The sequence below is a fragment of the Acanthopagrus latus genome, chromosome 17, assembly GCF_904848185.1.
Source record: "Acanthopagrus latus isolate v.2019 chromosome 17, fAcaLat1.1, whole genome shotgun sequence".
Taxonomy (NCBI): Eukaryota; Metazoa; Chordata; class Actinopteri; order Spariformes; family Sparidae; genus Acanthopagrus; species Acanthopagrus latus.
Genome location: NC_051055.1, coordinates 19665840 through 19692111, shown reverse-complemented (window position 1 = coordinate 19692111; position 26272 = coordinate 19665840). Strand labels below are relative to the sequence as shown.

At 43.2% G+C, this 26272-nt stretch overlaps 1 protein-coding gene across 5 annotated transcripts in view; it reads left to right on the top strand.

Moving 5' to 3' along the window:
- pitpnc1b (phosphatidylinositol transfer protein cytoplasmic 1b) overlaps positions 1-7169 on the top strand; it is a 54832-nt gene extending 47663 nt beyond the window's left edge. For all 5 annotated transcript variants that reach the window (XM_037075229.1, XM_037075231.1, XM_037075230.1 and 2 more), the window contains 5 exons: positions 6-98; positions 1656-1811; positions 3376-3439; positions 3775-3861; positions 5434-7169. In XM_037075229.1, the coding sequence (XP_036931124.1) occupies positions 6-98; positions 1656-1811; positions 3376-3439; positions 3775-3861; positions 5434-5591 (558 nt within the window). In that variant the 3' untranslated portion in view covers positions 5592-7169. The remainder of the gene's footprint in view (positions 1-5; positions 99-1655; positions 1812-3375; positions 3440-3774; positions 3862-5433) is intronic.
- Positions 7170-26272: the final 19103 nt, after the last annotated feature.

The window sequence follows — 26272 nt, the reverse complement described above, 5'->3', positions numbered from 1 at the left end:
TGTAGGTGTTCGGGGACACGCCGACCCCAGCAGAGAATGTCAGCTTCCTGGATATCCTGAGTGACCCCATCCCCGAAAAGAGCTACAAGGAGATGGAGGTACACACTGCGCTGTGACAAGCACACAAACACGTGCACGTACAGCCGCATAACAGCCAAAAAACAAACGACTGTGTGTGGAAACACTTGAGCTTATTGATTATATGCAAAGACAACAGCTGTGTGATTACATTAAAGGAATAGCCTGGCATTTTGAGCAAAGACTCTGGATTAAGTGAGAAGATCGATTCCACTCTCATGTCGTCTTTAAGTATCGAGTTAGAATTACGAATCCATTAGGAATTTTTCATCCATGGAGGTTAAGTATAAAACCTATGGACCGAGTGGGGAAAACAGGATAAACACTACTGTGCATATTCAGTGGGCCAACAAAAACATATGCCAGTATTTGGGATTTAAACCCAATGTTAACATTGAACCTGATAATGTCAATGAGGGCAAAGGAGTTGGTTACCTCACTGAGAAGTGGGAGGTGTGCAGCCTGTCTCCTGCAGCTCTTCATCTAACAGCTTCTTCTTGGTCCATTACTCCCTCAGACTGAATAAAACTACTCCCTGACATTTCTCAAACCCATCTGCTGTCAACAAATACAGAGAATGACCGTTGTTTGGGCTGCCCTTTGACTGTTTTCTCTTGTAAAAAGCCCAGCGTAATGGCAACACTGGTGTCTTCTTGAGCTCATTAGTTGGTGGCAAAGTTTCGTTTCAACCCTACAACTAGTGCTCTCAAGGCTCTCCAGGTAGTACATTGTATCCTGTGAGTTTAATTCACAAACAAACGACAAGTTGTTGTCACATGGAGTTTCATGCTGTACGTTCTTAATCAGTCAAGATACGAATTAAGTTACTGAGCTGGTGTTTGCCCATTTTTTATTTTATTTTGAGTGTGCCAGGATAGCTGTTCTAACCTTGTTTCAAGTCTGTATGCTAAGTGAAGCTAATCTCCTCATGGCCCTAACTCCATACTGAATGCACAGATATGAGTGGTATGAATCTTCTCATTTGTATGCAGACCTTCTGTAGGAAAATAAATGGTTTATAATGTACATATTTGGATGACACACACACACATAAACGCTATAACGCCCACACCTTCGTCCTTGTTTACTTTGCTTTGCTGGCTCGAGTTTTTCTGAAAAGAGCATAAATCAGTAATACACCCACACAACTCCCACAAAGGTTTAACACTTCTGTTCTGCGTTCAAGTCCGTGGAGAACAAGGTCAATTCACAGGTCTGGGCACACAGCACCATGCAGACAATTACGCATAAAAACAGATGTTTGGAATACATAAACAAAAAGCTGCAAACGCGCCGATCTCACAGATGAAGTGACACATTGAGAACGTAAAATCACAAACACTTTGCGATCATCCGTGGCTCGCAGATGCATAATGTGTGTTATCACACTTTCCTCTTGCGGGCTGTGTTGGGCAACAATCTGCTTGCACCTCCACACACACCGTCAGACACATACTCGCCATCCCCACACACACACACACATCCAACGTTTCCCTCTGAAGACGCTTCAAAGGGCCAAATTTACTGCAGACTCAGCAAGTACAGTAAGGTACAGACCCTGTGTTTGCTCTGTGCAGGACCTGAGTCACTGGCAGTCAAGTAAAACTGGTCGGGGGCCTCTGGAGGAAGGCTGGAAAGATGACCACAAGCCCATTATGTGCTCCTATAAGAGGGTGCAGTGCAGCTTCGAGGTCTACGGCTTCCAGACCAGGACCGAGGAGTTCGTACACAGGGTGAGACAGCTTGATTTCCCAGCATGCCTCTTCCCCTTTGCTGATGTAAAGGAAAGTTTAATCAAGATGTGATGTGCAGTTAATGTTGTGAGCAATAACAGATGCAATCCAAGGTGGGAAAAATATAAATATACAGCTAATTGGATCTAATAAAGTGCTCTGCCTGAGTCGAGCATTGATTTCTGTTTGGAGACTTAAACTTTACATCCACAGTAAAATCACGATCGACAATAATCCTGACTAGTTGTTTGTTATGTCAATCTGTCATGTGCTGAATCTTGACACATGATAAATCATTACCACATTAATTTCCAGACATTAGTATAATTACTGAAACCATTGCCAAGAAGGCTGTTATCCTCGAATGACCTCTGCACTGAGTTCTGTGTAATCCATCATCACGTCAGATTCATGAAGGAGTATGCGGCATTGTTTTACACCACAAAACAGTAAGCGAGCCTCTGTTTTCTCTGGTGCAAACAAAGAGAGGGTTTCAGAGTTTCTTACAATGGAGGTTGATGAAACAAATTAAAGAGCTGATGAAAAGATCACTTTCACTTATCCTTCACACTTAAGCAAAGCAATTACGCTTGAAGGGAAACCAAAAGGCAGTAAAAGCAAAACTAGCGACACCCTTTTATTTCTGACATTGTTACCGTAAAGGAAGAGCGTTTACGGGAATGCGGCTTTAGTTATGACAAAAGGCAATTGCAAATAATACAGCTGAGATAAGCTTTCGACTTATCTCAACCATGATCCGGTTTGTTTAATAGAGTTACACAAAGGCACCGACATTATTTTGACAATGACGAGCTGTGACGCGATGATAATTGTTCGAATTCCAAAATGCTGAGGACCTGAATGCAAACACGGAGGTATGCAGGGCGATGTAACAGAAGATTTAAAAGGTGTGGTTTATAAGAATGGGCCGCCTGTTGAATTCAAAACAAATAGGCAGCGTAGCACCAGAGTAACCACTAACTGCTGCTAACTGTAGCTGGTAGGTTTAGTTAATTGTGCAGCTGGCAGTCGTATTAGCTGACTCTGCCAAGACTGGCACCTCGGAGGAGAAGGTGTTGTTTACGATCGGATCATCTCCTATTGAGGTAGAATGTGACAAGTGGCTAACTTCAGTAGATATCACTGTAACAGAGAACACAGACATCTGTAAAATAACGCCCAACAGCTGTTTCTTCACACCCTGTTGATTATTTGAATATTTTTTGAGTACCTTTAAGGAGGCTGATATACAAAGTCCAAAATCCAAATTGCAAACAAAGAAAGGGCAGGAAAGGGAAAGTCCAAGATACTGACACAGGTGACACAGGAGACATGGTGTAAAAAGTGAGGGTAAAACAGAGGCAGCTATGATTAACTAATGACACACAGGCATACACAGAAAAAGGAAAGTGGGGTAAAATGTGACACACAAGGATAAAATCCCAAAAATAAAACAGGAGTCGACCAAAAACCCAAATAATGACACCCGTGCACACTTCTAAATTCAAAGCATCTGGTTTACATTTTCTTCCTCTCTGCTGTGTTTTCACTTTCATTATTTCAGAACATCCGGGACATTCTTCTGGTCGGTCACAGACAGGCAGTGGCGTGGATAGACGAATGGCACGGTGGGTCATTATATTCTGACGCAACCTTTATATTTTCATCCTATGCACTGAGCAGAAAGGAGGGAGGGAGGATGGTTGTCTTACGAGTGTTTTCCCTCTCTGCATGTATGTGTTACATATATGTTATATTTTTTATCCACCTGCTTGGTTTTCTTTAATGTAACCTGCAGTCTCTTTTACTACATCATGAAAATGTAGTACGCAGCCGATATGAGATAAAAACACTTAGAACAATGCATTTAAAATGACTGTACCTTCAGTGTGCACCCTTGAAATTGAATGCACACCTCATACTCTATTCTGATGCGTATGTGTGTGTTTTGCTTTCCCCACAGGACTGAGCTTGGAGGAGGTGAGAGAGTACGAGCAGGCGATGCAAGAGAAGACCAACAGCAAAGTCAAATCCAACCAGAACAGCACAGGTGAGGTTGCAACTCCTGACCTGCACTGTACTGAAATACCACAGAGGACGGGTGGGGAGATGAGCGGGGGGGGGGGGGATGCGTGAGCGCTGAGATGGAGGTGAAAAACAGGGAGAGCAGATGAAAAGAGCAGCAAGTTTGAAATGTATATTTGTGCACGGCGGTAATTATTCCTGCATGTAATTTCAGCCTAATAAGCAGCAGACGGAAAGCAGGGAAAAACACACTGATTCCACATTTTTAGATCATTAGGAATTTTCCGTGAATCTGAGCAGGTACTTTGTATTTATTTAGCCTGCCACATTATCCGTTGCTGTCAGCACACTGCAAAATAGTATGAATGAACAGCTCTGTAACACTAACAGGCTCGAGCAGAGGCTGCCTGCACCGCTAGTGCCTTAGCTGTGCCCTACAAGTACCCAGATGGCTGGTATACATCTGTGGGGGGGAAATGGGAGAGGGAAGAGCAGTCAGGAGGCATTTCAAAACACAAGGAGCAGCGAGGAGGGAGAGACAGAGGGTGTGTGCCCAGAAAAAGGACGACAGAAAGACAGATGTAAGGGGGGGGTGGTGGAGAGGAGAGTAGGATGGGCTCATGAAGTGATAATGCCACTGCTTCGGTCTGATAAACAGTATAACGCAGCCACCTGCTGAACTCTCCCCATCACCAGCCTTCTCAACATAAATAACCAGCCATTGCAGCACTTAGCCGCAAATGTCAACCCTGGTGGGGGCCTGTGTCTGGGCATATGTGTTGTGTGTATGTGCATGTGTGTTTTTGTGTGTGTGTGTGTGTGTGTGCACGTGTGTGTGGTCACCCTGCCCCCTGCTGGTTAGTCTGGTGAACCTCAGCTGGATGTGCGAGATATCAAAGGTAGAATTCCCAATATGGCCTGTAGCTTCTCGCTGCCTGTGCTCTTTCTCTCTCTCTCCTTCCCTCTCGCCCGCTCGCTCTCCCTCTGTGTGTGATCATGAGAGACATCAAGCTGCAACAAATCTGCAGTCATTGCTCAACCTGCTGCAGCCCACTGCACCGCCGTGACCCCCTACAGGATAAATGCCGCCACTGCGCTCATCTCTGCACACACCGAGTAACAGTTTTCATTTCATTCATCTGCTGTAATAAAAGTAAATGGGTGTCATTTGCTCTAGAGGGTCTAATAAAACATCGGGTGTGTGAGTTGAATACCAATAAGAAATTTTACTGATGTGAATCTTAAGCGCGCCACGCAGATCTTAAGTATACTTAAATAAATTGACAACTCAAACACAGCTCTGTTTCTCATGTTCCCCTTGCCTCTTTTGCTTTCCTCCGTCTTTTATCTCTGTCTTGTTGCTTCTTTCATGTCATGTGTATCTCATTGTTCCTCCGTGTCTCAGACTCGCAGCTTCAGCTTCAATTTGCTTTATTGGTGTGACATGTGAAAGAAATGCATGCATGTGTTGTCAAAGCGAATAGAGGAGAATCTTGGATAAAGGAAAATGGAACAATTAAAGAAATCTCCCTGTCTCCATCCATCCATCCATCCATGCATCCATCCATCCCTCTCTCTCTTTCTCTCTCTGTCTCAGGCCCACCGGCTGCCTCTCGTCCCATGTTCTCTCGCTCCATTTCAGTGACGGATGAGCGTTCCCTGAAGAAGATGGGATTGACGACTGCGGCCATGTCTGACCCCTCTGACTCCTCTGTGCCGCAAAGTCCCATGCGCCTCAACTCCACCCCTGAATGATGCCTCAAGCACAAACACGCACGCACACACACACTCACACCAATGTCAAACAGTGAAGCCAACATCATCCTAAATGGAAGAGTCCGACACAGTCTCTTCACTTAATGGCAAAGAGTCAGAGGAGAAGATCAATACTTTCATATCTGTATGTTTAAGGTGTAATGTGTAAGAATTTAGATTTGAAACAACCAAAAAATGAGCTGAAATCATCGACAGGACGTGAGGAAACAACAGACTTTGTATTATGTAAACGATGTCTGTGTATTGTGTTGCAGGAATATCTACTGATGTTAGCAGGCTAACCAGCTAGCTCCAGCCTGTTGTGTCTCATAATACCACATCCTGCTCCCAGTCTGGATCGTTTGCTGCATGGCTAACTGAGCTAACTGTGCTAACTAGCTAACGACAGGTACAGTGAGCAGCAGTTAGCGGTTGCTGTGTTGATAGGCTGCCCACTATTTGTTTGGAGTAACCTTCGACAGGTGGCCAATTCTTACATACTGCCCTTTTAAATGTAAATCTGCAGCTAGCAGCTGATTAGCTTAGCTGAGCTTAGCTTAGCTTAGCTTAGCTTAGCTTAGCTTAGCTTAGCTTAGCTTAGCTTAGCTTAGGGACTGGGAACACTGGTTCTTCCAATATGAGCACTTCTGAAGTATGCTTCTTATATCTTGCTTGATAAATCCATAGAAGACACAAAGTAAGGCTAATATCAGGCTAACTAGTCTCTTAGATTCTAGTCCTTGTGTTAAGCTGAGCTAACTGGCTGCTGGCTCAGTAATGACAGATATGAAATAGGTATTGATCTTCTAATTTAGCTATCCAGCAAAGAGCAAAGAATTACATCTATTTGATCTTAATATGCACATGTAGTTGTTCTATTCACAGACGGATGCTGCACAAACGCACACAAAAGAACACACAACCATTCTGCTCCTATTCCAGGACACTTTCCATGAGAATCCTTCCAGTGTGTTGAGCAGCCTGTAAACATGGTGCATTTCAGTGCCTTCTCTCAGGTCCTCAGCCATACTGGAGCTCAACGACCACCAGCCGAGCCCTCTCGATTGTTTCCCACCCCCCAGCCGTGGCCTACAGACAGATGCATAAGGAGTTTAATAGAGTGGATCTAATGAGAGAGCAGAGGAGAACTGGGGAGGGTGTCAATGCAATGGATCTGCTCTCCTCTCCACCTCAGCCAATAGGTCAGATCAGGTGTATTGACAGAGGGCAGTGAGGCGTCGTATTGGTTCCTTGATTGCTTAGCAGAGAGCTGCAAATGGGTCAAGCCAGGGTTAAATGTCAATTATGAGTCAATAATGTTAACATGTGTAAGACTGTTAGCTTGTTTTTTTTTTGTTTTTGTTTTTTCCATGAACATTTACAGGAGAATGGGTTCTCATCTTCAGGGATCAATTATGAAAAAATACAGTCTGCTGTAGTCTTATTTGTAAAAAAAAAAAAAAAAAAAGATTCACTTCAAAATAAGTTATATAAAAAAAAGTAGAGATGGTTGGTGGAAATTACACTGTATAGTCTTTTGTAATGGATTTGTACCAATAAATGCAATTTCTTTCCACAGAGAAGATTCACTCCTGATATGTGCCTAGATGAGCATAAAAATTGAGTCGCTGCACACATTATCGGCCATGTTTGATCAGTATTGACCTGTAAAGATGGACCAGCTGCTGGAACATCACAACGCTCACATGTAATCTACTCACCAATTTCACACTTGTGTGCCATGTGGAACCAGCAGCAGCAGAGGACATGAAAAGAGGCCGTCCACTCAGTCCAGCCTGGGTTTGGCTCTGTATAGCTCTGGGCTGTTTCCTCCCTCTCTGGAAGAGTGCGGAGGAGAATAATGAATGTTTAACAGATGCGGGGTTGTGAGTTGGGCGTGTTTGCATGCCTGTCATCGCTGTATCACTTCATTGTTCCAGACTTCAGGACAAAAGCCCGGGCTTGTCATGGAGGGACGTGGAAGTTCCTGTGACTGACAGACATGGCAGCTCCCTTCAAATGATGCACTAAATAGCTCGCGTTATGGGGCTCATTAAGGCTTCTTTTATCCATACAAATCAAGAGCCAGCCTGACAATTTGTTATTAGCCTCCCGACAAAAGGAGACGTGCATTCACATACACGTGGCAACACATAAACACATGCACGCAAAGCTCTTTCTCTCAATGTCTCTTTTTACAGTAGCAGCAGGAAGCTGATGTAAAAGAACAAGTGCTCAACGCAGCCAGGAGTGTTCACAAGTGCTGCAGAGGGAGCACAAACTGCCGGCTGCACTGCGTTACCTCTTTCAATATACTTCTTTGTCTCTCCATTACATTTTTTTTTCTCTCATTTCACGCCGTATCCACCATTCTCCTCCGCTCCTCCTCTCTTCTCTCTCCGTCCTCCTCCTTTATTCTGCCTCTCTCATTCTTGAAATCTCCCTTGATTTCCCTTTTTCTTTCACTCCTCTTTATCTCTGTGTCCTCATCTTCGCTCCTCAAGAGGGCCTCTAAAGAAGATGTACTGCGTTCATTATATGGAAATGTTCCCCATGGTACATTATCATAGATCCTGACCCTGTAGCGCTGAATCATCCCTGCTATTCCCAGTGCGCCCATCAGACCACCACAAATAGCATGGTGGAAGGGAGACTGGGCGCTCTTCAGAGCTGCGACCAGCTAGCATTCATTCACATTCATGTAAAAAAAAAAACAAACCTTGAGCCGGACACACAAGAGAAGGAGAGGACACTGGAATGACAGTCAGGGAGAAGGAATGTAAGATGATGGACAGCAGAATGAGCAATGAGCGCTAAAAGTTTAAGATAGCGAGGCAGGAAGTTGAGCCAGAGTCAGTCGATTGTGGGAAAGAGAAGAACAAAAAGCGTGCGTGTGTAATTCTTCCTCCACCTTAATGGCATTTTGCCTAACCACACTGATGTACGAGCCTCTCCCCCAGATCAATACACGCTCTCCATTCACCAACCAGACAGTAATGCAACCGCCTCATTTGTTTGATGATGAGTGCACGTGTGTGTTCTTCTGTGTGTGTGTGTGTGTGTGTGTGTGTGTGTGTGTGTGTGTGTGTGTGTGTGTGTGTGTGTGTGTGTGTGTGTGTGTGTGTGTGTGTGTACACATGTCTTTCAAACTGGTGCCCATTTCCTTGCTGTGCAGCATCTTTAACTCCACCGTTAAAGGAGAGTGATCATTAAGCCACATAGTTTAGCATGTCACTAATTTAATCGCTTAGTCCGCATGCCAACATTGATTGGATAATGGTTCTGTGTGTGTGTGTGTGTGTGTGAGTGAGAGCAATACACAACCCTTACAGAACGAGTGTTAAGCATATTAAAGGGCAACCTAATGTTTAAAACTGCGATAATATTGTGAGAATATTTACCTCCCATTGTGTCGTTATCTGTGTCTGATATGGCATTAGAGTGTGTATCAGCGTGTGTGTATGTGTGTGAATTCCCACGAGTGTAGGTCTTGCATAAGACTAAACGGTGAGGCCAAGATGCTTGTGTTCCCTCATTACGGTGTCAGCAATACAGTTTTTAGCCCACTCAACCACATAAATGACTTCAAATCCGCTGTGTATTAAGCCTCACCACTGGGAACCCAATTTGTAACCTCTGCCCAGTAATACGTTAACTGGACTTTATCTGGGGACAGGCAGAGTGTAAAATTCATACAGTATCTGAGAGAACTAATTGAACCAATTAAGAAAGTGAATATGGATTACTGTGGGACTGTGAACACGCACGTCCCCTCCGGAATAGAGTCGGAGACCACTGCTTTCACGCGATAATGATTGTCATTGCAAATGGATGGGTGGTGCAGTGTCTCAATGCGCTGCCCCGGCAACAACTCTCCCAGAGTCGGGGCTGGCTGTGCATTTACACTGATGTGTTTTCATTTCCTGAGCAGCTGATCCCAGGGCTGCTATTCTGGGGCTGTAATTAATTGCATGCGGGTAAAGGAAAAGTCAAGGATAAGTGTGAAAACTGTTCCTCGCCTCGCACGCACCCTCACATCACACGGCAACACAGAGGCGGCGCTCGTTTTTCACACTAACACACATTTGCTAGAGGAAACAAAAAGCAAATGAGTATAAACAAGACGACGCGCGGAAACTCGCTCAAAAATAAGAGCCTTGGGTACTTCATGCCTTAAATATCTTAATCAGCAAGCCCATAAAGCTTCCCAATTTTAATTGCTCCACCATGACTATTAATTACATAACAGCCATTGCAGCCAGCATGCCCATATGTTTGCTAATAGGAGAGGATGGATTAGAATAGTGAGTGGAATACATTAGAATACAATGGCTTTTATTGATCTACAAAGGTAGAATTACATTCCCCCTCCAGGATGTACATACAAACAACAGCACTTTCCTGTGAGCTCTAAAGAATAACATAAAACAAATGGCAGGAGGCGCTTCAAGAGCAGAAAGGAGGACATCCTGCATTATTGTGAAGAAGCTTCATAGGGCAAGATTACTCTGAAATAGCTGCAAGGAGAAAGTACCACATCACTGGCAAACAAAGGATGTTTCATAGGCCGGAGGAACAATGCGGCGTATTGTTCTAAAACTGAAACAGTGATTCTTAAGGGACAACGTACACAGTGGGGATAACACAACAATGATTGGCAGCCAGTTTTAAATCACACACTGGCTGAGAAAACCTCCAAGAAACACTTGTAGTTCTAACATTATGTCAACTAACTTGAGTTTATCAGCTTAGGTAAATTAGCTCAGCTAGACTCTCACCACGTTAACTTGTCAAACTCTCTCCAGATATGGACTGGTTGTTTTCATTTCAGAAACTGTCACATGATAACATTTGTTTCAACATAACATGAGGTGTGCTACATTTATGTAAGAGGATTTTTTTTAGGCTTACTAAGAGCCTCTCTAATCATTGACTGTTTAAAACATAGTGTGGTTTACAGATAGAGGCATAGCAGTGTGTATGTTCCACAGATTGTGATTATGGATCCCAGTGCTCTTTTTATATATATCTGCCCAACTCTGCCCCTGATCGGCCTTCTGTGATATTCTAACACCGACCAAGTTTAGATGAAGCCACAATGAATTTAAAGTTACTGTTTAACAGAAATTCTGAAGGACTATGAGTTCTGTATTCTCTAGTTGGGTCTTCAGTTCCTTCTTTTGGTTTGGCTTTTAAGACAAGCTGCCAGCAGCAGTGCTGATACATTGGACTATGAAGCCTAGTTTTCCTGGTAAACATACCAACGCATTTGGCTGTTGCAGCTGTGTCGCTGGGCTAGGGAAAGCAGACAGGGCATCCGCGGGTCAAGCAGCTCCTCCCCAAACACCAGTCATGGATAAAAAAAATAGATGCAACAACTCATGTTACTTGGTTTTATTGAGCGGGTGGATCCAAGCCTGCTTGGTGGACACCCAGGCTGTCTGCTCTCCTTAGCCCAAAGGCACTCCTGCAGCAGAGAACGTCTTTGGAGGAGGAGATACCCCAAGACGAGCAGCGGCACGCTTGCGGTTGCGTTGCGACAGTCCAAGAGGTCAATGTGTTACAGTTCGCTGTATGACAAGCAACACTGCTGGCTGTTTGTTGTACAAACCATCTACAAGATAAACAAACATAAGGTAATTTTATAGCTCAAACTTAATTCATAATCATGCTCAACCGACAAAGGCAACCATCTAGAGACAGATGAGGGTGAGTCTTGCATGAAAAGCATTAGAATCCATAGTAACAGCCCCAGCGTCACTCTCTCATCCAAACTTAGTCCCTACCGGCTCCAAAACTACAAACATGGCCATGATGCCAAACTCGTGGCTAAAAATAAGATGCAAACACAAATGTTCCTGAGCTGGATTCATACTTTGCTATCACAAAGTGTTTGGCTCAGTGGACCACTGGGACAAGAAGGGAGTTCTTTTAAACAGTAATAGAGACTAAATATTAAGTTCTACCACATACAATTAGGTTATTCACTCTCAGTGACTCAATACTTCTGAAATACCTGTTTAACCTAATCAATACAAACTATTGTGCTGCTAGTAGTGAATCTGAAAAGGCTTTAATAGATCAAGCACAAACAGGAATAAACTGTGTACCGATAATTATTTCTTCACTGTGTTTTCATTATTATTTCATGCACTCTCCCTTACACTACCAATCAAAATATAAAAAATATTTCAGTCGTTATAACAGACACACAAATACTGAATAGATGAATGTCAAAAATGTTTCAATATGTTGAACGCTGCCCCGTGGAACAACTGTGGAGCTTTCTTTAGCATGCCATGTACAGTATTTGAGACAGTAATGATCTTATGCACTCTCCCATACGCCCCCATTCAAAACAACATATTCATAAAAACTGTGATTGGTTGCAGTGTGTCTGTGTACAGTTGTGTGTCTGACTTACAGGCTGACAGGTTGCTTCTGACCGACTGTAAAGTGAGATGCGCGCAGATACATGTCAACAGGTGATTGGCTCTTCGCTGACAGTTTGGGATGACAGTGAGGTGTCAGTCGACTTGCACATTGTAGAAGAGGTATCCTCTCATCATTTCTCCCAGCTCACCTGTCACTTTTGTCCCTGCTGCAGTTTGCACTGTCGTCGGCTCCCTGTCTTCACTTCTTGCTTTTAAACAGACACTGTAGTTTGCTGTCATGGATGCAGAAAGCAGGAGTGCTGATGGGGCTGCAGCACACCCTAAAACAAGGCATTATAACAAAAAGGTATCCCTTGATAATGAAGTGAGATGAAGAAGAACTTATATACCGAATTTACAAGAAGGCCTTGATAGTTAAGTAGTTAATTTTTCACAGACAGCGTTTCACAGAGCTTTTTCAAGCTTCTCTGGACTCAACATCTCACCAAATTGAACGATTTCATAAGGGACTCTGGAATTTTTTGCTCTCTTCATCTCTTTGCTGTTGTTGGCTGTAGTCGCAGGGGCTGCTTTGACCCATTATGTTGGTGTTCAAGTTGATCTATTTATCATTCATAACCAGGGATGCAAATCAAAACTGGAATAATGTCCAGAGGGATTAGAAAATGTGTGACAGTTGTACTGTCTGTTTGTATTGTTTGTATTTGTTGCCAAGAACAAGAGGTTTTACTTTGGCCTGTTGGCCTACAGTTAAAGTGTTGACTGATGTACGGTTTTCCTTGGTAACACTACAACAAGGCACTAAGGCACTATTAAGGAATTAAACAGGAAACATTTGGTAGTTAATGAATCATTAATGAGTAATTACTGATTAACTGAAATTCAAGCACTATATTGTAGATAGTGATGAGTTACTAAGCAACAGACTGGGGTATAGTATATTAATTAATCATCTGGTAATGATTAGTTCATATATAAATCTTTGATCTTCCACATCCTAACTACTTCTTGCATAAGTTATTCCTGGTTAACCATTAACCAACCACTGAATGGCACAAACTTGTAATCACTCATTAAATTACTGATTACTTAATATTAGTTACTACTGGTCTACTTGGTAACTACTCAGTATAATGTTTCACTGTATTTGGAGGTAAATATAAAGATTAATGAATGAATTAGTAATTAGTAATAAATGATTTGTCACTAGTTCATGCTTGTGGACCTTATTGTAAAGTCTATTATTGTAATGTCTGTTCCCTCTAGCTAAATTATTCACTCTGAGGCTGTTTACAGTTTAGCGAGAATGTTTGTTTATTCTTCTCCAATATCATTTTATGATTTCCTCCCACTTATTGTTTTCTACACGAAAGTCTGATAAGGTGAGGTCAAATCAAGAGTTGGGCGTCAGTATTTTTTTTATAAATTTGAATTTAAATTAAGAATATTTTGCTTTTCACATAATCCTTTCTGTGCTTTACCTGTTGTTGTCGGGGAAGGTAAGAATTTCTCTCAGCCTGCTCAATAACGGGTCAACATTGTATGTATATGTAACTGTATTCTATCTGTATTATTTGCAGATGTAATTTTAAGAAAAACTAATGCAGTCTTCTGAAAAACTGGAAAGTCTTAGACAATATGGTAATGATTGCCCAAGCTTTAATTCCATATAAACGCCCACATGCTTTTTATTCTCCAGCTGCTCACATAACATCTATTACAACTTTCCATAGCTGTAGGCCAAGCTTTCCTCTCGTCTCTTTTTCTTTTCACCCTCTGTCTTTCCCTCCCTCTCTTATGCACTCATTTCCAACTTTGCCACTGCACTCAGTTTTATTTCCAAATCAAAGTAATGAAATGGATCTTCACTGAGGTGATTTCATAGCAAGCGGACAGGGGGCTGTCATTACCGCATCATGCGGAGGTGACGATGAGTAAAATGAAAAAACGGGAGTAGGAAGTGAGCAGAGACACAAATCAAAGACAGCTGGCTGCCTGGCTTACCTTTATTTCAAGTTCCAGCTAGATCTATAGCTACTGCCTTAAGGAAAAATCCACCCTTGAATACTCTTACACTGTTATCAGTCATCAATCTGTGGTGTTCAGTGCATTGCAGGAGTTCGTTTGTCATGGAGTGTTGACATTTTTACTCTACAATGGATTTCTCCCCGTGTGATTGTTGAACAGTGGTGCAAAATCGTACATCTAAAAAGGAGCCGCTGGTCTTTGATTCTGAACAGTGGTGCTGGGAAAAAAAAACAAAAAAAACAAAAAAACATTTTTCTCTGCCACTGAAATATTTCGACATGATGCCACATCATGCGTATTTGGACAGTCATTCTTGTTAGGGACACTAACAAGAAACAAGACTCTACAGTAATGCTAGCAGCTCTGTGAGGCTACATAAAAGTACTACAAGGAGTTTTTAACTGCTTCTGAATCACTGATCCCTCTTTATGACCTACATATGCAAACAAGACCATCGGTGAGAAGATTGGCTATTTTAATTTGGTTAATGTAGTTATACTTAATGCCTGTCAAGGGTCGGATGAGTCATTAAATTAAATTATATTTATATTTTTTACAGCAGAGGATGAGCTGAGGAGTCTCACAGTTTGAGGAAAGGAGCTTCTCTGTAGTCTAGTGGCATGGCACCAAAACAGCTTGTTTCACCATCATGATATTACAGTTATCAATCTCACATATCCACAGATGCATACATTACCGTATCACTATGCATCCTGCAAACAACTGAAAGAAATGCAAAAAATCCAGGCATCAGTAGATATTGAATACATCCCGAGGGGAAAATGAATGTCTGCACAAGTTAACAGCAATCCATCCAACTGTTAAAAGTCAAGAGGATTCATCCTCTGGAGACCATGAATGTACAACACTTTCTTGACAGTCCATTCCTTAAATATTTCAGTCAATCAACCTGAGGGGTCGACACTGCCATAGAGCTGCGATGCCAGCATACCAAAAAAAAAAAAAAAAAGAAAAAAAGAAAAATCCCCCACTAAACAACACTGATTTAAAAATGCAGGTTGCAGCTGCAAAAGCTGCCCTGAAGACTTTGTGTCTTACTGTGGATTTTTTTTTTTCTTCCTTAAGCCGTATTTTGTTAGAAACAAGTCATTGGAAATAACAAATGGTGCTATTTAATTCATTAAGGGAAATTTCTGTGAATTCCCTGAAGTTATCGGGGTGGAATGGAGCTTAAGCGCGCCTGTGAGCCTCTGTTACTGCGGGCCGCCGCTTTATGCTGTCGTGTCTACCTGCTTCACAGCCCTATTATAGAGACATCAGGGGAGTAACAGAGGCCGACAGAGACAAACAGGTCACCCTTACCTGGGCTGCAGGATAAACGATTTCCCCTCCACCACTGCTCCCTACCTCCCTTATTTTCTTTCTTTCTACGCTTCATCCCTCCATTTACTCCTCCGTCAGCCCTCCACCCCTCTTTTCTACCTGTCTACCATCTGACTGCTTCCATCCTCTGTCCCCTTTCCTGCCCTCCCTCCAGCCCCCACTTTCTCCCCATCCCAACCCTATTTCTGCCTCCTCCCCTCCCTACACAACAGAATTAATATTAAAAAGGTGTGTGTGTGTGTGTGTGTGTGTGTGTGTCTCATTGGAGGGAAGGAGGGGGGTGATGAGAGTAGGACAGCGTGTACAATGACCTTACTCGCAAATCGTTGCCTCGTGTACTGCAAGCATGTCCTTGTTGCAACACCATAACAGCTCCCAGCCCTCAGACCACAGCGGCATAAACAAACATACACCCTCGCGCTCACACAAACATGTCCACCGACTGCTTTCCTCTCAGCCTCTCATTTCTGCGGCAGCGCTGTACGCTCATTATCTACACTTAAATATTCGCTCGGTTCGCTTGGTTGACACCCAACAGAAAAGTACAACCGGTATTCCATTCTTGCAGCGTTGGCGTCGCAGCCGAGTACAACACAGCTTTTTTCTGGGGTTCTGACACCTCAGTCAGGTGGAATAAGGAGGAAGAATGTGCCCGCAGCCTGTTCCTCTTTAACTGTCATAGAAAGGGACAAACGATGTCAGACTCTGTTGCCACTGCCTCAAAGATGCACATGTCCTTTTAAAAAGCCCTGGAGCTCTGGCATTTAACATTAACACAAGACAGGTGCCGTCATGCATTCAGCTCTGTGTCACCAGCGAGTCCTTGTGTATTTATGCATGCAATCTCATCCGCTGATGTACGATCACGTGCATACTGTATGCGTGAATGCATAGTTATGTGTGTGTGAGTGTGTGTGTGAGTGAGTGAGTGTGTGTGGGTCTGCTGCCGTGGCATAAATCACTGGAGCTGAGCAGGGGGCTGGTGCTGCTCCCTCCATCTGTCTCTGTCTGCAGGGGTGAGGTATTTTACACTGATGATAGGGGCGAACGGAGGGAGGCGAGAAAAAGTGAGCCATGCTCGAGTCGTGTGGGATGGACAGAAACATTTTTAAAAATGCCGTGGCATCGAAGGGCAGCAGGCAGCATGTGCATCATATGAGAGTATGTGGGGAGACCTGGGGGCTGGGGGTGCGCGTCGAAACCTTTTAGTTCAAATAATCTGCATCTCTGCAGGGCCTGTTACTCACCACCTAAGATCTGCCTCTGTGAAATAGACTCTGTTATCCAGAGCTGAGAAATAATGCTGCCCATATAATGTCTCTGCGAGCAGTCCTCTCTCTCCTGCGCGCTGCCTCCTGGATACATATGAATGAACGCACCTGCAAGCTGGGAACTCGATATCTGCTTGGTTATTTCGAGTCAGTGATATGAACACATTATGGGGCCCATTTCTGAGCAACAGTTCTTGTTCCATCTACGTGCAACATGATTCTTGAGCCTTGGAACTGGCTCCATCTGCGGGAGAGCAACTGGCTGTCCACTGGATTCCTCCCCTCCATCAATCCTGCTCACCTCCTCTTAACAGGATAAACCGAAGCAGAACAGCTCCTGAACAAATGTATCCAGCACTTCCTAATCAGGATGTCACACTGACGAGGGAAAACACCCTTCAACTCTGAGGCGCCGGGATTCTAGCTACCCCGTGGGGCTCGTTCTTGCCGAGGTGTCCTTGAGCAATCCGGAGAGTGTTCTCCAAGCTGACCCTGCAGAGAGATGGCAATCGTGCCAAGAATCTACATGTAACAAACTCCCTCGCAGCTGGCCTGCACATCATTCAGCTCTGACAGCAGCACCACTGGACACTTTGCCTCGTTGAGCAGCCTGAGCTCCTGATACACCCACAAGAAACTGAGAGAGCTTACTGGAAAAACAATTCGAAAGCTGGAATGGGTTTTGAGCCCCCCATTTACTACTCATGTTGCATTCCTCATCCCTCCTATCAATTTGGATTACTGAGTTTCGAGACTGAATGACAAAGACAGACACGAGGAGAGCGCGTCGGCATATACGGGCCTTCCATTGAAGGGGAGGGGGTCATGCTTGGTTGGCTTGGTTGTTAAGGTAGACGGAGCAGAGTCTCTCCTGACAGACAACCAGTAGCTTGCCACAGAGCGAGATTTGGTTCTGGGTTCTGAGATTAGCTCAAGCATGGCAATCTCTCCTTGGAAGCATTCTGGAGGGCTTAAAGAGGCAGCCATGGAGCAGCAGCACGACGGTGGAACAGACGGAGCCATGCCAGGATTTTTGTTGCACAAACTCAGAACTGCCGAATGAACGCGGCATAACACGGAAGCGGCATGTAGCCTGGTGCTTAAATGAATAGCTCAGTGTTTTGGGAAATAGGATTTTATTTTAGAGTGAGATAACAGGATCAGCACCACACTTGTATCTGTACAGTTAATGAGTTTACAAGCTCATAGTTTAGCTTAGTATTTAAAAAAACAAAAACAAAATGGAAACAGGGAGGCAGCTATTCTGGATCTGTCCATAGTTTAAAAAAAAAAAAAATCCACCTACCAGCTAAAGCTCTAATGAATGTCTTATTGTGTAAACGACAGTATATAATTTTTGCCGCTAATGATCTTTCAATCAAAAACAAAATGACAGACGCGTGGGCTCATAGGGGCTGTCGTCTTCATTGTTAAGCACCCACCATCACTGGTTAAAGTCTATCTATGCGACACGGACGTGTTCAAGGGTAATGTTTTTAGATTTTTATTCAAGTCATGTTTGGTCATGTTCGCCTACTTCCTTCCACGCTTTCTGACTCCCTCCTGGATGTTACACAAGAGGCGACTGTCCTGGAGAATATGCAGCTCGAGGTTCAAATGAGTTTATTTGCAAAAAAACTGAGACAAGGTTGTGCGAGAGTTCCTCTGATACAGAATTAAACAAATGATGATGGGATCATGGACAAACTCCTTACATGTTGCCCATATCTGGAACTTAGACCTTCTTCAGGTTATCATCGAAGAAGGGAGTCTATACTACTAATACATAAAATACATTCCTGATAAAAAAAAAAAAATGCTTGAAACATGCTACTAATGCAAATGAAACGCACCATTACCTTGACTAAAACTATGGATTTCTCTGGGTCTGGCCTTGCCGCTTACAAGCAGACATGGGACTGGTATCAATCTATTCGTTCATGGCCATGTTGTTTGAAAGGAGTGATGTTCAGTTTGTAACGTCTGAGTTTGTTCCCCATTTTATACGTTTACACACTCACATCTACAATGAAGAGTGTGATGCATACATGTTTGCGTAGACAGATACACAATGCGACAACGTCAATCAGTCAGTGCCCGCAGTCATATTCGGAGCAAACGCAATAAGGATGCAGGTGGTAGTTAATCCCTACAGTACCTCTACAGTGAGCCTGACCTTGGAGGGATGGGAACCCTTATCCTCATTAACATGGATGAAGCATGGCCACGGGGGGAAACATGTCTACCAGCTCACCCTGATTCCCGCAACCAGCAGAGGAGGTTAACGCATGTACACGAACACACATGTATACATGCCACACGCTCAAAAAGGAGCAGCCAGGCATGCACAAACCCCCAGCATCTATTTTTTATTATTACAATACAATCGGCTGGAGGCAAGGTTGGGCTGTATTACGCTGCAGCTGTACACAGGCTGAGTGTGCAAGGTGGGCTGTCACTGACACTTGGCCTCAAACATGAGTCGTAACGAAGAAGTACAGGGAAGACCCAGCGGGGAGCAGAAAGAGAGCAAATGTAGTCTAGTACACATCCTACGCTAGGCCTCAGCTGCGTCCTTGCGGAAACAAGTACACTCAAACACACACAAGGCTGCTTGTGGCACAGGCTTTGTTTTATCTGGTTTGGCTGTAAACTTGCTTCTACAAAACAATGGCCCAGTCAGTCCCAGTTTCCAATTTTTACCCCTACTGCTCATTTTCAAGCCTGTCAGTGCAGACTGGTTGCTGAAATCTCGTTTTCCACCTGTAAATCTAAAACTGTCTCAGCAAACTGTTAATCATATGGATGCTGCTATAATGTGTTGTGATTGAGAGCCTAACACACATTGTGGAAAGAAACAAAGATTTTTTTTTTTTGCTCTGAATTACATCATATTATCTGGAGGGATGCTGGAAGTTCACTGAAGACTGTGTCGGGATGTGGCGGACCATTGCAGTGACTTGTGATTTTTGTCTATTTAAGTTGCTGTCAACAGTCAAAGACGTGGTGAATTTAAGTTTTATTGCTCTAAACTGTGTTACATAATCACCACCACTCAACTGCTGGAGCCACCTGGCGCTCGCTGCCGGGGACAGACACCGTTTTTCGGGTTAGGGTACCGTGGAAATGTGATGAAGAGTCAGTAGGACAGACAGGATGACAGCCACTTTTCCACGTTTGATGAGTGTTGTGTTTGATCTGTTTAGCTGTCTGGCTGTGAACACCATCTGACCACTACACCCTTGTCCCGCGCTGCCAGCTTACACTTTCAGGCGGATATCGTCTTGCCAAATGTTGCAGCAGTTACTACCTCCACTGGCCGATCAGGGGCGGAATGAAACTGTCCCCCTGTTCTGTCTCTGCGACTTATATACATACAGATAGCGAGATGGAATATCGCTGCAAGATTACCACCTTGGAAAGGCTGTGTGAATGGGGCTAAAGATAGACTGTTTGCCACCTTTTAAGAGGCAGCTGTTTTACTCTACATCGACCACAAATCTGCAGATTTACCTGCTAACCTCCCCCCCACTGAGGCGACACAGGCGAGCAGAGCAGCACAGCACAGTTTGTGGTCCTGTTATTTTGTCTTTGATTTTGAAGTTACATATACTCCTGTGTCATCTCTCACTCTCTACATCCTCCCTTTTTTGCTGTTCACCTATGTTCTGTTCATAATCCTCCCCTGTCTGTTTAGGTCCATGTCTTCCCCTCTGTCAGTGGATCGGTTCTGTTCTGTTGTGCCCTCGGGTTCCAGAGTCTCCCTGTTCCATCTTCCTGACATGTTTCTGGCCTTTCTTTCTTGATTCCTCGTGTTAGTAATGGTTTGTACTTTTGATTTTGCTTTTTTGGTTGTGCTTTTATTAGCTTTTGTGTTTAGTCTTTGTATTTTGGTCACCTGCCTATTCGTCTTTGGTTTTGGCCTTTTTTTAGCGACAAGAAGCAAGTAAAAAGACCATCTAAAATGTCTTGTTTACAATATGATATTTTAAATGGTCCATAATAAATTTAAACCATAAAGAAAAGCCTCCATTCACCCTTCCCCTCTATTCTAACGAGACCGGGTACCCTAGGTGTAAAGGCGGGGTCGGGCTAAGTGGTAGGGGGCAAGGGGTAAATTGGGATTGGGCCAATAACCCTCAGGAAGACAAATCTACACTTCAGGTGCAGGCAGTTTGACACAGAGCACAGTTGGAATCAGACTGGTCTGTGTTTAATTAACTGCTGTGACATGTGTAGTAATAACCTGCATCTGTTTCCAAACAGGTGACGGAGTGGAGAGGACAGAACACAAAATTTTCAAGCAGAGCTAAAAATGCTGGAAGAAACATTGTCTGAAAACCAGAAACATAAGAAACATCTGGCGCAATCACCATCCTGAATCATTTGTTAGTGCAATTTTTTATGAAAAATGGGAGCAAATGTTGGTGAAAAGTACTGGACTTTATTTGTACAGTTTTATTTGTAAAGTTATTTTAGACCTTTAGAACACACACACACACACACACACACACACACACACACACACACACACACACACACACACACACACACACACACACACACACACACACACACACACACACACACACACACACACACACGTCCAAGAGAAAATTGGTTCTGAACGCTCCCTCATGTGATTTTTGAAGTGACTTGACACAGACTTCTGATGGTTTTTGTTGGATCTCTGCCCTTTTGTTATAAAGATAAAATAACTGCATTATTAAATTTGGATTTCAATTTGGACTAAATTGACTCTCATGGTCAGGGTTTCTAAAATTAACATCATTGTTATGCAGCGTTAGATGACAAGAAGAACTTCAACACTGAAAAGAAGGCAGAGTCACCTTTGAGGATACACAGCGCTGCGGTGATAATTTAATGTCATCTCTCTTCTTGTCAGCGCTAAAATAAAAAACATCCCAACCTGTTTGTTTGTTTCTTTGGAAGCGAAATTCACCTGCTGTCTGCTCCGGATTCTAAAACGTGCTTTTCATCTGGCTGCTGAAGACGGAGGTCATTGACTCCAACACGCTGCAGCTCGGCATCTGTGGAGCTTTCTTTCCTCCCAAGGCTTACATAAATTGTTCAATTCAAAAAAATCAAATTACTCATCCTGCTGTCCTTCTGCTCGTTGACCTTTTTTCCTTGTGGGTTTAAAGAGATTTGGGCCATTTCACATGATTTGAAAGGCATTTAAATTCTTATCACAAAAGAGCGCAACAACAGGTTCACCCTGTTGGATGGCTAGTCATTTGACAAGATTATGTAATGCTTATGTCAGAGTATGGGGTCTGACATCACAGAGGCTTGGGACACGAATGAACGTGAATACTTCATTCAGTGAAGAGATAATGTGGTCTGAACAGATGTCAGCAGCATCCAGATATTAACAGTGATGTTCAGATTGAAAGAATCCATCATGTCCAGACGTAACGGCAGCTGTATCTGGTTCTGTAAATGGGAGACAAAGCATAATGGCTTGGAGCGGGCCACGCCGGTCACACCAGCCAAATCAGAGAAGGGGGGGTTGTATTCCTGCACGAGACACGGGGGAGGCGGAGCAGTGGGGGCACCATGAAGTGAGTCATTGGACTAGCCGTGAGGTACCGCCTGCATAAATCAGAATCAGATTTATTACCAATAAGGATTTTACACCAAGAGGAATTTGTCTTGGTGAATCGGTGAAGACAAAGAGATGGCCGCAAAACCGCCAAAGAGGAGAAGGTCAGAAGAACAAACATTGAAAAATACGGACCATAATATGGCGAGAGCGAAGACCTGTGTCAACATCGGCGGGGCTTTTCAAAGATGGAGAGACCTCGGAGAGGCGAAAAGGGCCGAAGACAGATAGTTGTCGGAGGGCGCTGTGTTTCCACTTGACCGGTGGGCGATGTTAATGTTGCGACGTTCCACAAAACTGTCCATGAATTTTGGTTTCTGAACGAGCATTGATGGGATCGCTGTGTCTGTTTGGCCACAAATTCAAATATTAAGTTTTCCCCATAGATCACTGACTTCTACCTTTAAACTTTGTTTGTGCTGCAATCGTTAGCATGCCTGTGTAACTAGCTATGGTGGTAAATTAATATTATTCCCAAAAGAAAGAGGGCAATGTCATGAGCTAACTCTATTATTACAAGGGGTTACAGTGTAGAAAAACACCTCCACAAGGATGGATAATACGTAGCAATGATTGCTGTATTCCAACAGCTCTCGGCGTTCCCTCTGGTGCTTGCAATGACTATTAACCAACAAACCCAATACCATCTCTGTCCTCGTCCTGTTCAGTGGAGAAGACTGGATTTACACATGTAGCTACATATGAAGAGTGTCTATACGCCGAACAGTAGAAAACAGCTGATTACCTTTGAAGATGCATATTTTTATTACATAAGCAGATTCAGATCTGGACAGTAGCTTTTTGTAACACCACAACCACGCTGTACTATCGGTTTTTAATTGCCTTATTTTACATAATACAGGTCTCGTCACCGGAGCAATGTCCTGAAGAAATTATTTTTTTTGTTACAATGTCAATGTTATATTTAAATATTCACAGGATCCACAAAAGCATCTCAGTCTTTTATATTGTAATGAACCACTATAATGGAGAGTACTGTCTATATTTGTCTCGCACTAAGCCTACAGCGTGCTTGCAAGATTTTCAAGATAGAGGTACTTACCAAAAACCCTCTGGGTCTACTTTTTTTGTTGGTGCGAGACAATGTGCTGCACAGTGGAGTCATTTTGGGCTGATAACGTGAAGCTCTCGAGCAGAAAACAGTGAAATTGAGGCACAAAATCTTCGGCTGGTCCTCTGACTGATTTTATGTATTTTACGTTTGGGAGAGTAGCCCTCACAAACATACTGTACAAACAGATAACATGAGCATTACATGGTGTTCTTGTCCAAATTCCACTTTGTGGGTCTACATGTAGAGCTGTGTAGTCTTCATGAAGTCTTGGGATTACAGCAAGGAGCTTCAAACATTTTTTTTTTTTTTTTTTTAAGGTAACACAAAGCCCAGAAAAAACCCACAGTTCAGACAAAGCGAGTGTAAAGTTGTGTAAGCTTTTTATCCCACAGGGTAGTGCGCCTCAACCACTGACTGTCAAGAAGCTCGGCTGGAGTTGTTCAGGCTCCCGCTATTGTGTCAAAGGTCAGTTAAAAGCACCAGTACATCAGAAACACGTCTACCCGCCCGCTTTGTGCCTGCACAGAGCCGAGGATTGCCACACTGGGTGAGCCTTGAAAATGAGGCTCTTTTCTCCCTGCTTCTTTTTTTTTCCCCCCCAAACAAAAAAAAAGAGGCAAAACATCTGTGTTACAGAAAGACTGTTCAGCCAAGCCTTGTTTTGGTGCTAATTAGTCCAATTAGCCTACCCCATCTCACATAGTTTTAAACAAAGATGAGCAGCAGCTCTGCTCAGCTTAACCAGCCCTGCAGTTTGATGTGTGCTACAGCGCTGGAGAGCTGCAGAAGCCTCGAGTTACAGACACACACGCAGGCTACTTTAAACACTTTGAGGGCATCCTTGCTTCACAGGATAAAACTGCACCATCCCATGTCTTTTTGAAATATTCTGTGTGTGTCCCATTAGCAAGATTTTAGTACAGAAACATGTTTTTTGGTGTGTGTGTGTGTGCAGAAGGAGTCAGGCTACAGTGTGGAGGTAGAGTTCCTACAGCGGTAATTTCATGATTAGCGATGCTGAAGGGCAAGTTCCATATTAGTCGCGTGTGCTGTGTGATAACAGCTTTCACGAGGAGGTATAAATGAACCAGTTGGATACAGCTGAGAGAACTACAAGGAAATTAGTCATTCTGAACATAAGAGGAATAATGAATCATTCCTCAACAACAGCCTCTTCACCGAAGCAGTTTATCATCAGGAATCGACCCACATTTTCTCTCAATTATTTTGGTTTTTAAATACAAAATCACACAAATTACTGTTTAAAATTATAATAATTACATACAGTAACAGACGCTGCTGATATGGGACTGCTGTCACAACGTTATTTCTACCTTCTAAAAAAAGAAAAAAAAAAAAAAAAAAAAAGCAGGCACAGAGAACATCAAGCGAGAACAACATTTGAATTTTTCAAATATTTTCCTCCTTCAGGCAGAGCGGCAGTAATAATTCACAAGTTTTTGCAGCAGCAGATTTCTGCGGTGGCTTCATTGGATTCCCAAGTTTTTAGGAAATTAAACATTCAAATGATTTCTGTGGACTTGTAGAAGCAGTTTGAGGCTCCACATAAAAAGTACAATGCCCTATCTGCAAAGAGAAGCCCACATAAAAATCTAACACCAAGAAACTATCCAGCTCTGTTTCAGTTTCTTTCATCCTTGAAAAAAGTCACTGTTTTAAAGCCACTACATGTAAAGATTTAATGTAAATATAGCATATTTAGTTTTTGTTGCATCTTTTTTGATGCTACGACGGGGACATTTTCCACTTCAAACACAAATAGTGGTTTTAAATAAATTAAGGGGCTTTTTTTAAAAAAACCTTTTGTTTGCCACATGTGAGCAGATTGTAATGTTATGCGAAAAAAACAGATCTATAATAGGTCTCTCTGGGTTGTGTTACATTTCACCAGGAAACAGATCCTGAAGGACAGCAGTCGAAGGCTGGGAAACTAACAAAGTACAGCACAAATCACAAAAGGGTCAAAGCAAAACTGGTCCCTTGGTGTCTAAAAGGTGGTGGTGGGAGTAAAACCCCCAGCCGCTCACTGATTCTATCAAAATGACAGACAACCTTAAAAAAAACACTGGGCCCAAACAAAAACTAAAGGTGAAGAGGGAGTCGCTGATGGGGGTACAAATCCCAAACAAACTCAATCCAGATTTTCATCCCAAAACAGAAACTGCAGAGAGACAACTGATGGTGTCAACTCCCTGAAAACATAAAACCAACTGAGGAGAAGAACCGTAACCCCTTATATCGTCTCCCAGCTGACTGATTGCAGCCAGCTGAGGGGCAACATCACAGGTGTACCCAATAGCCTCTGATGACCTGTGACCTGGATCTTGAGGAATCCCTGTGAGAGTCTGATAGGTGGGAACGTTCTGCTCGTTCTGGAGTGTTTCGTGTCAGTGCCTCTCTCTGCTCCGCTAACAGTCAACAACGTCAGCTTAGAAATACTAACAACCGGCTTCCTGCACAACACAAACATTCCACAGCACACTGTTAATAAATGATAACAATATTAATAAATAGTTCATGGTGTATGTATGTTATCACTTATACATTGGGTTTATGTGTATTTTGCTTGTGTGGTGCGTGACAGCAGCGCGGCTCCTGCATCTGTTCACACAGCATTTGCCTTCGATGATTATCAATAAATATGATGATGTGGCGAGAAAGCGGGAAGGGGAAGAGTCAGAGGGAAAGATAAAAACACCCTTCACCTGTATTGTGTCTTCTCCTCGTGTCTGTGATATATTTCGCAGATACAGACGTTCAAACGGTAGAAAAACGCTGGCGTGATGTCGATGTGACCGTCTACAAGTCATCGTATCCGTACTGTCGTTGTTGGGGCTTAAACAGACGTGAGTGCCACTCATCTGACATCAAATTGAATTTAAATGGGTCAAAATCAGAAGTTGGTCAGCTGTAATTTATTA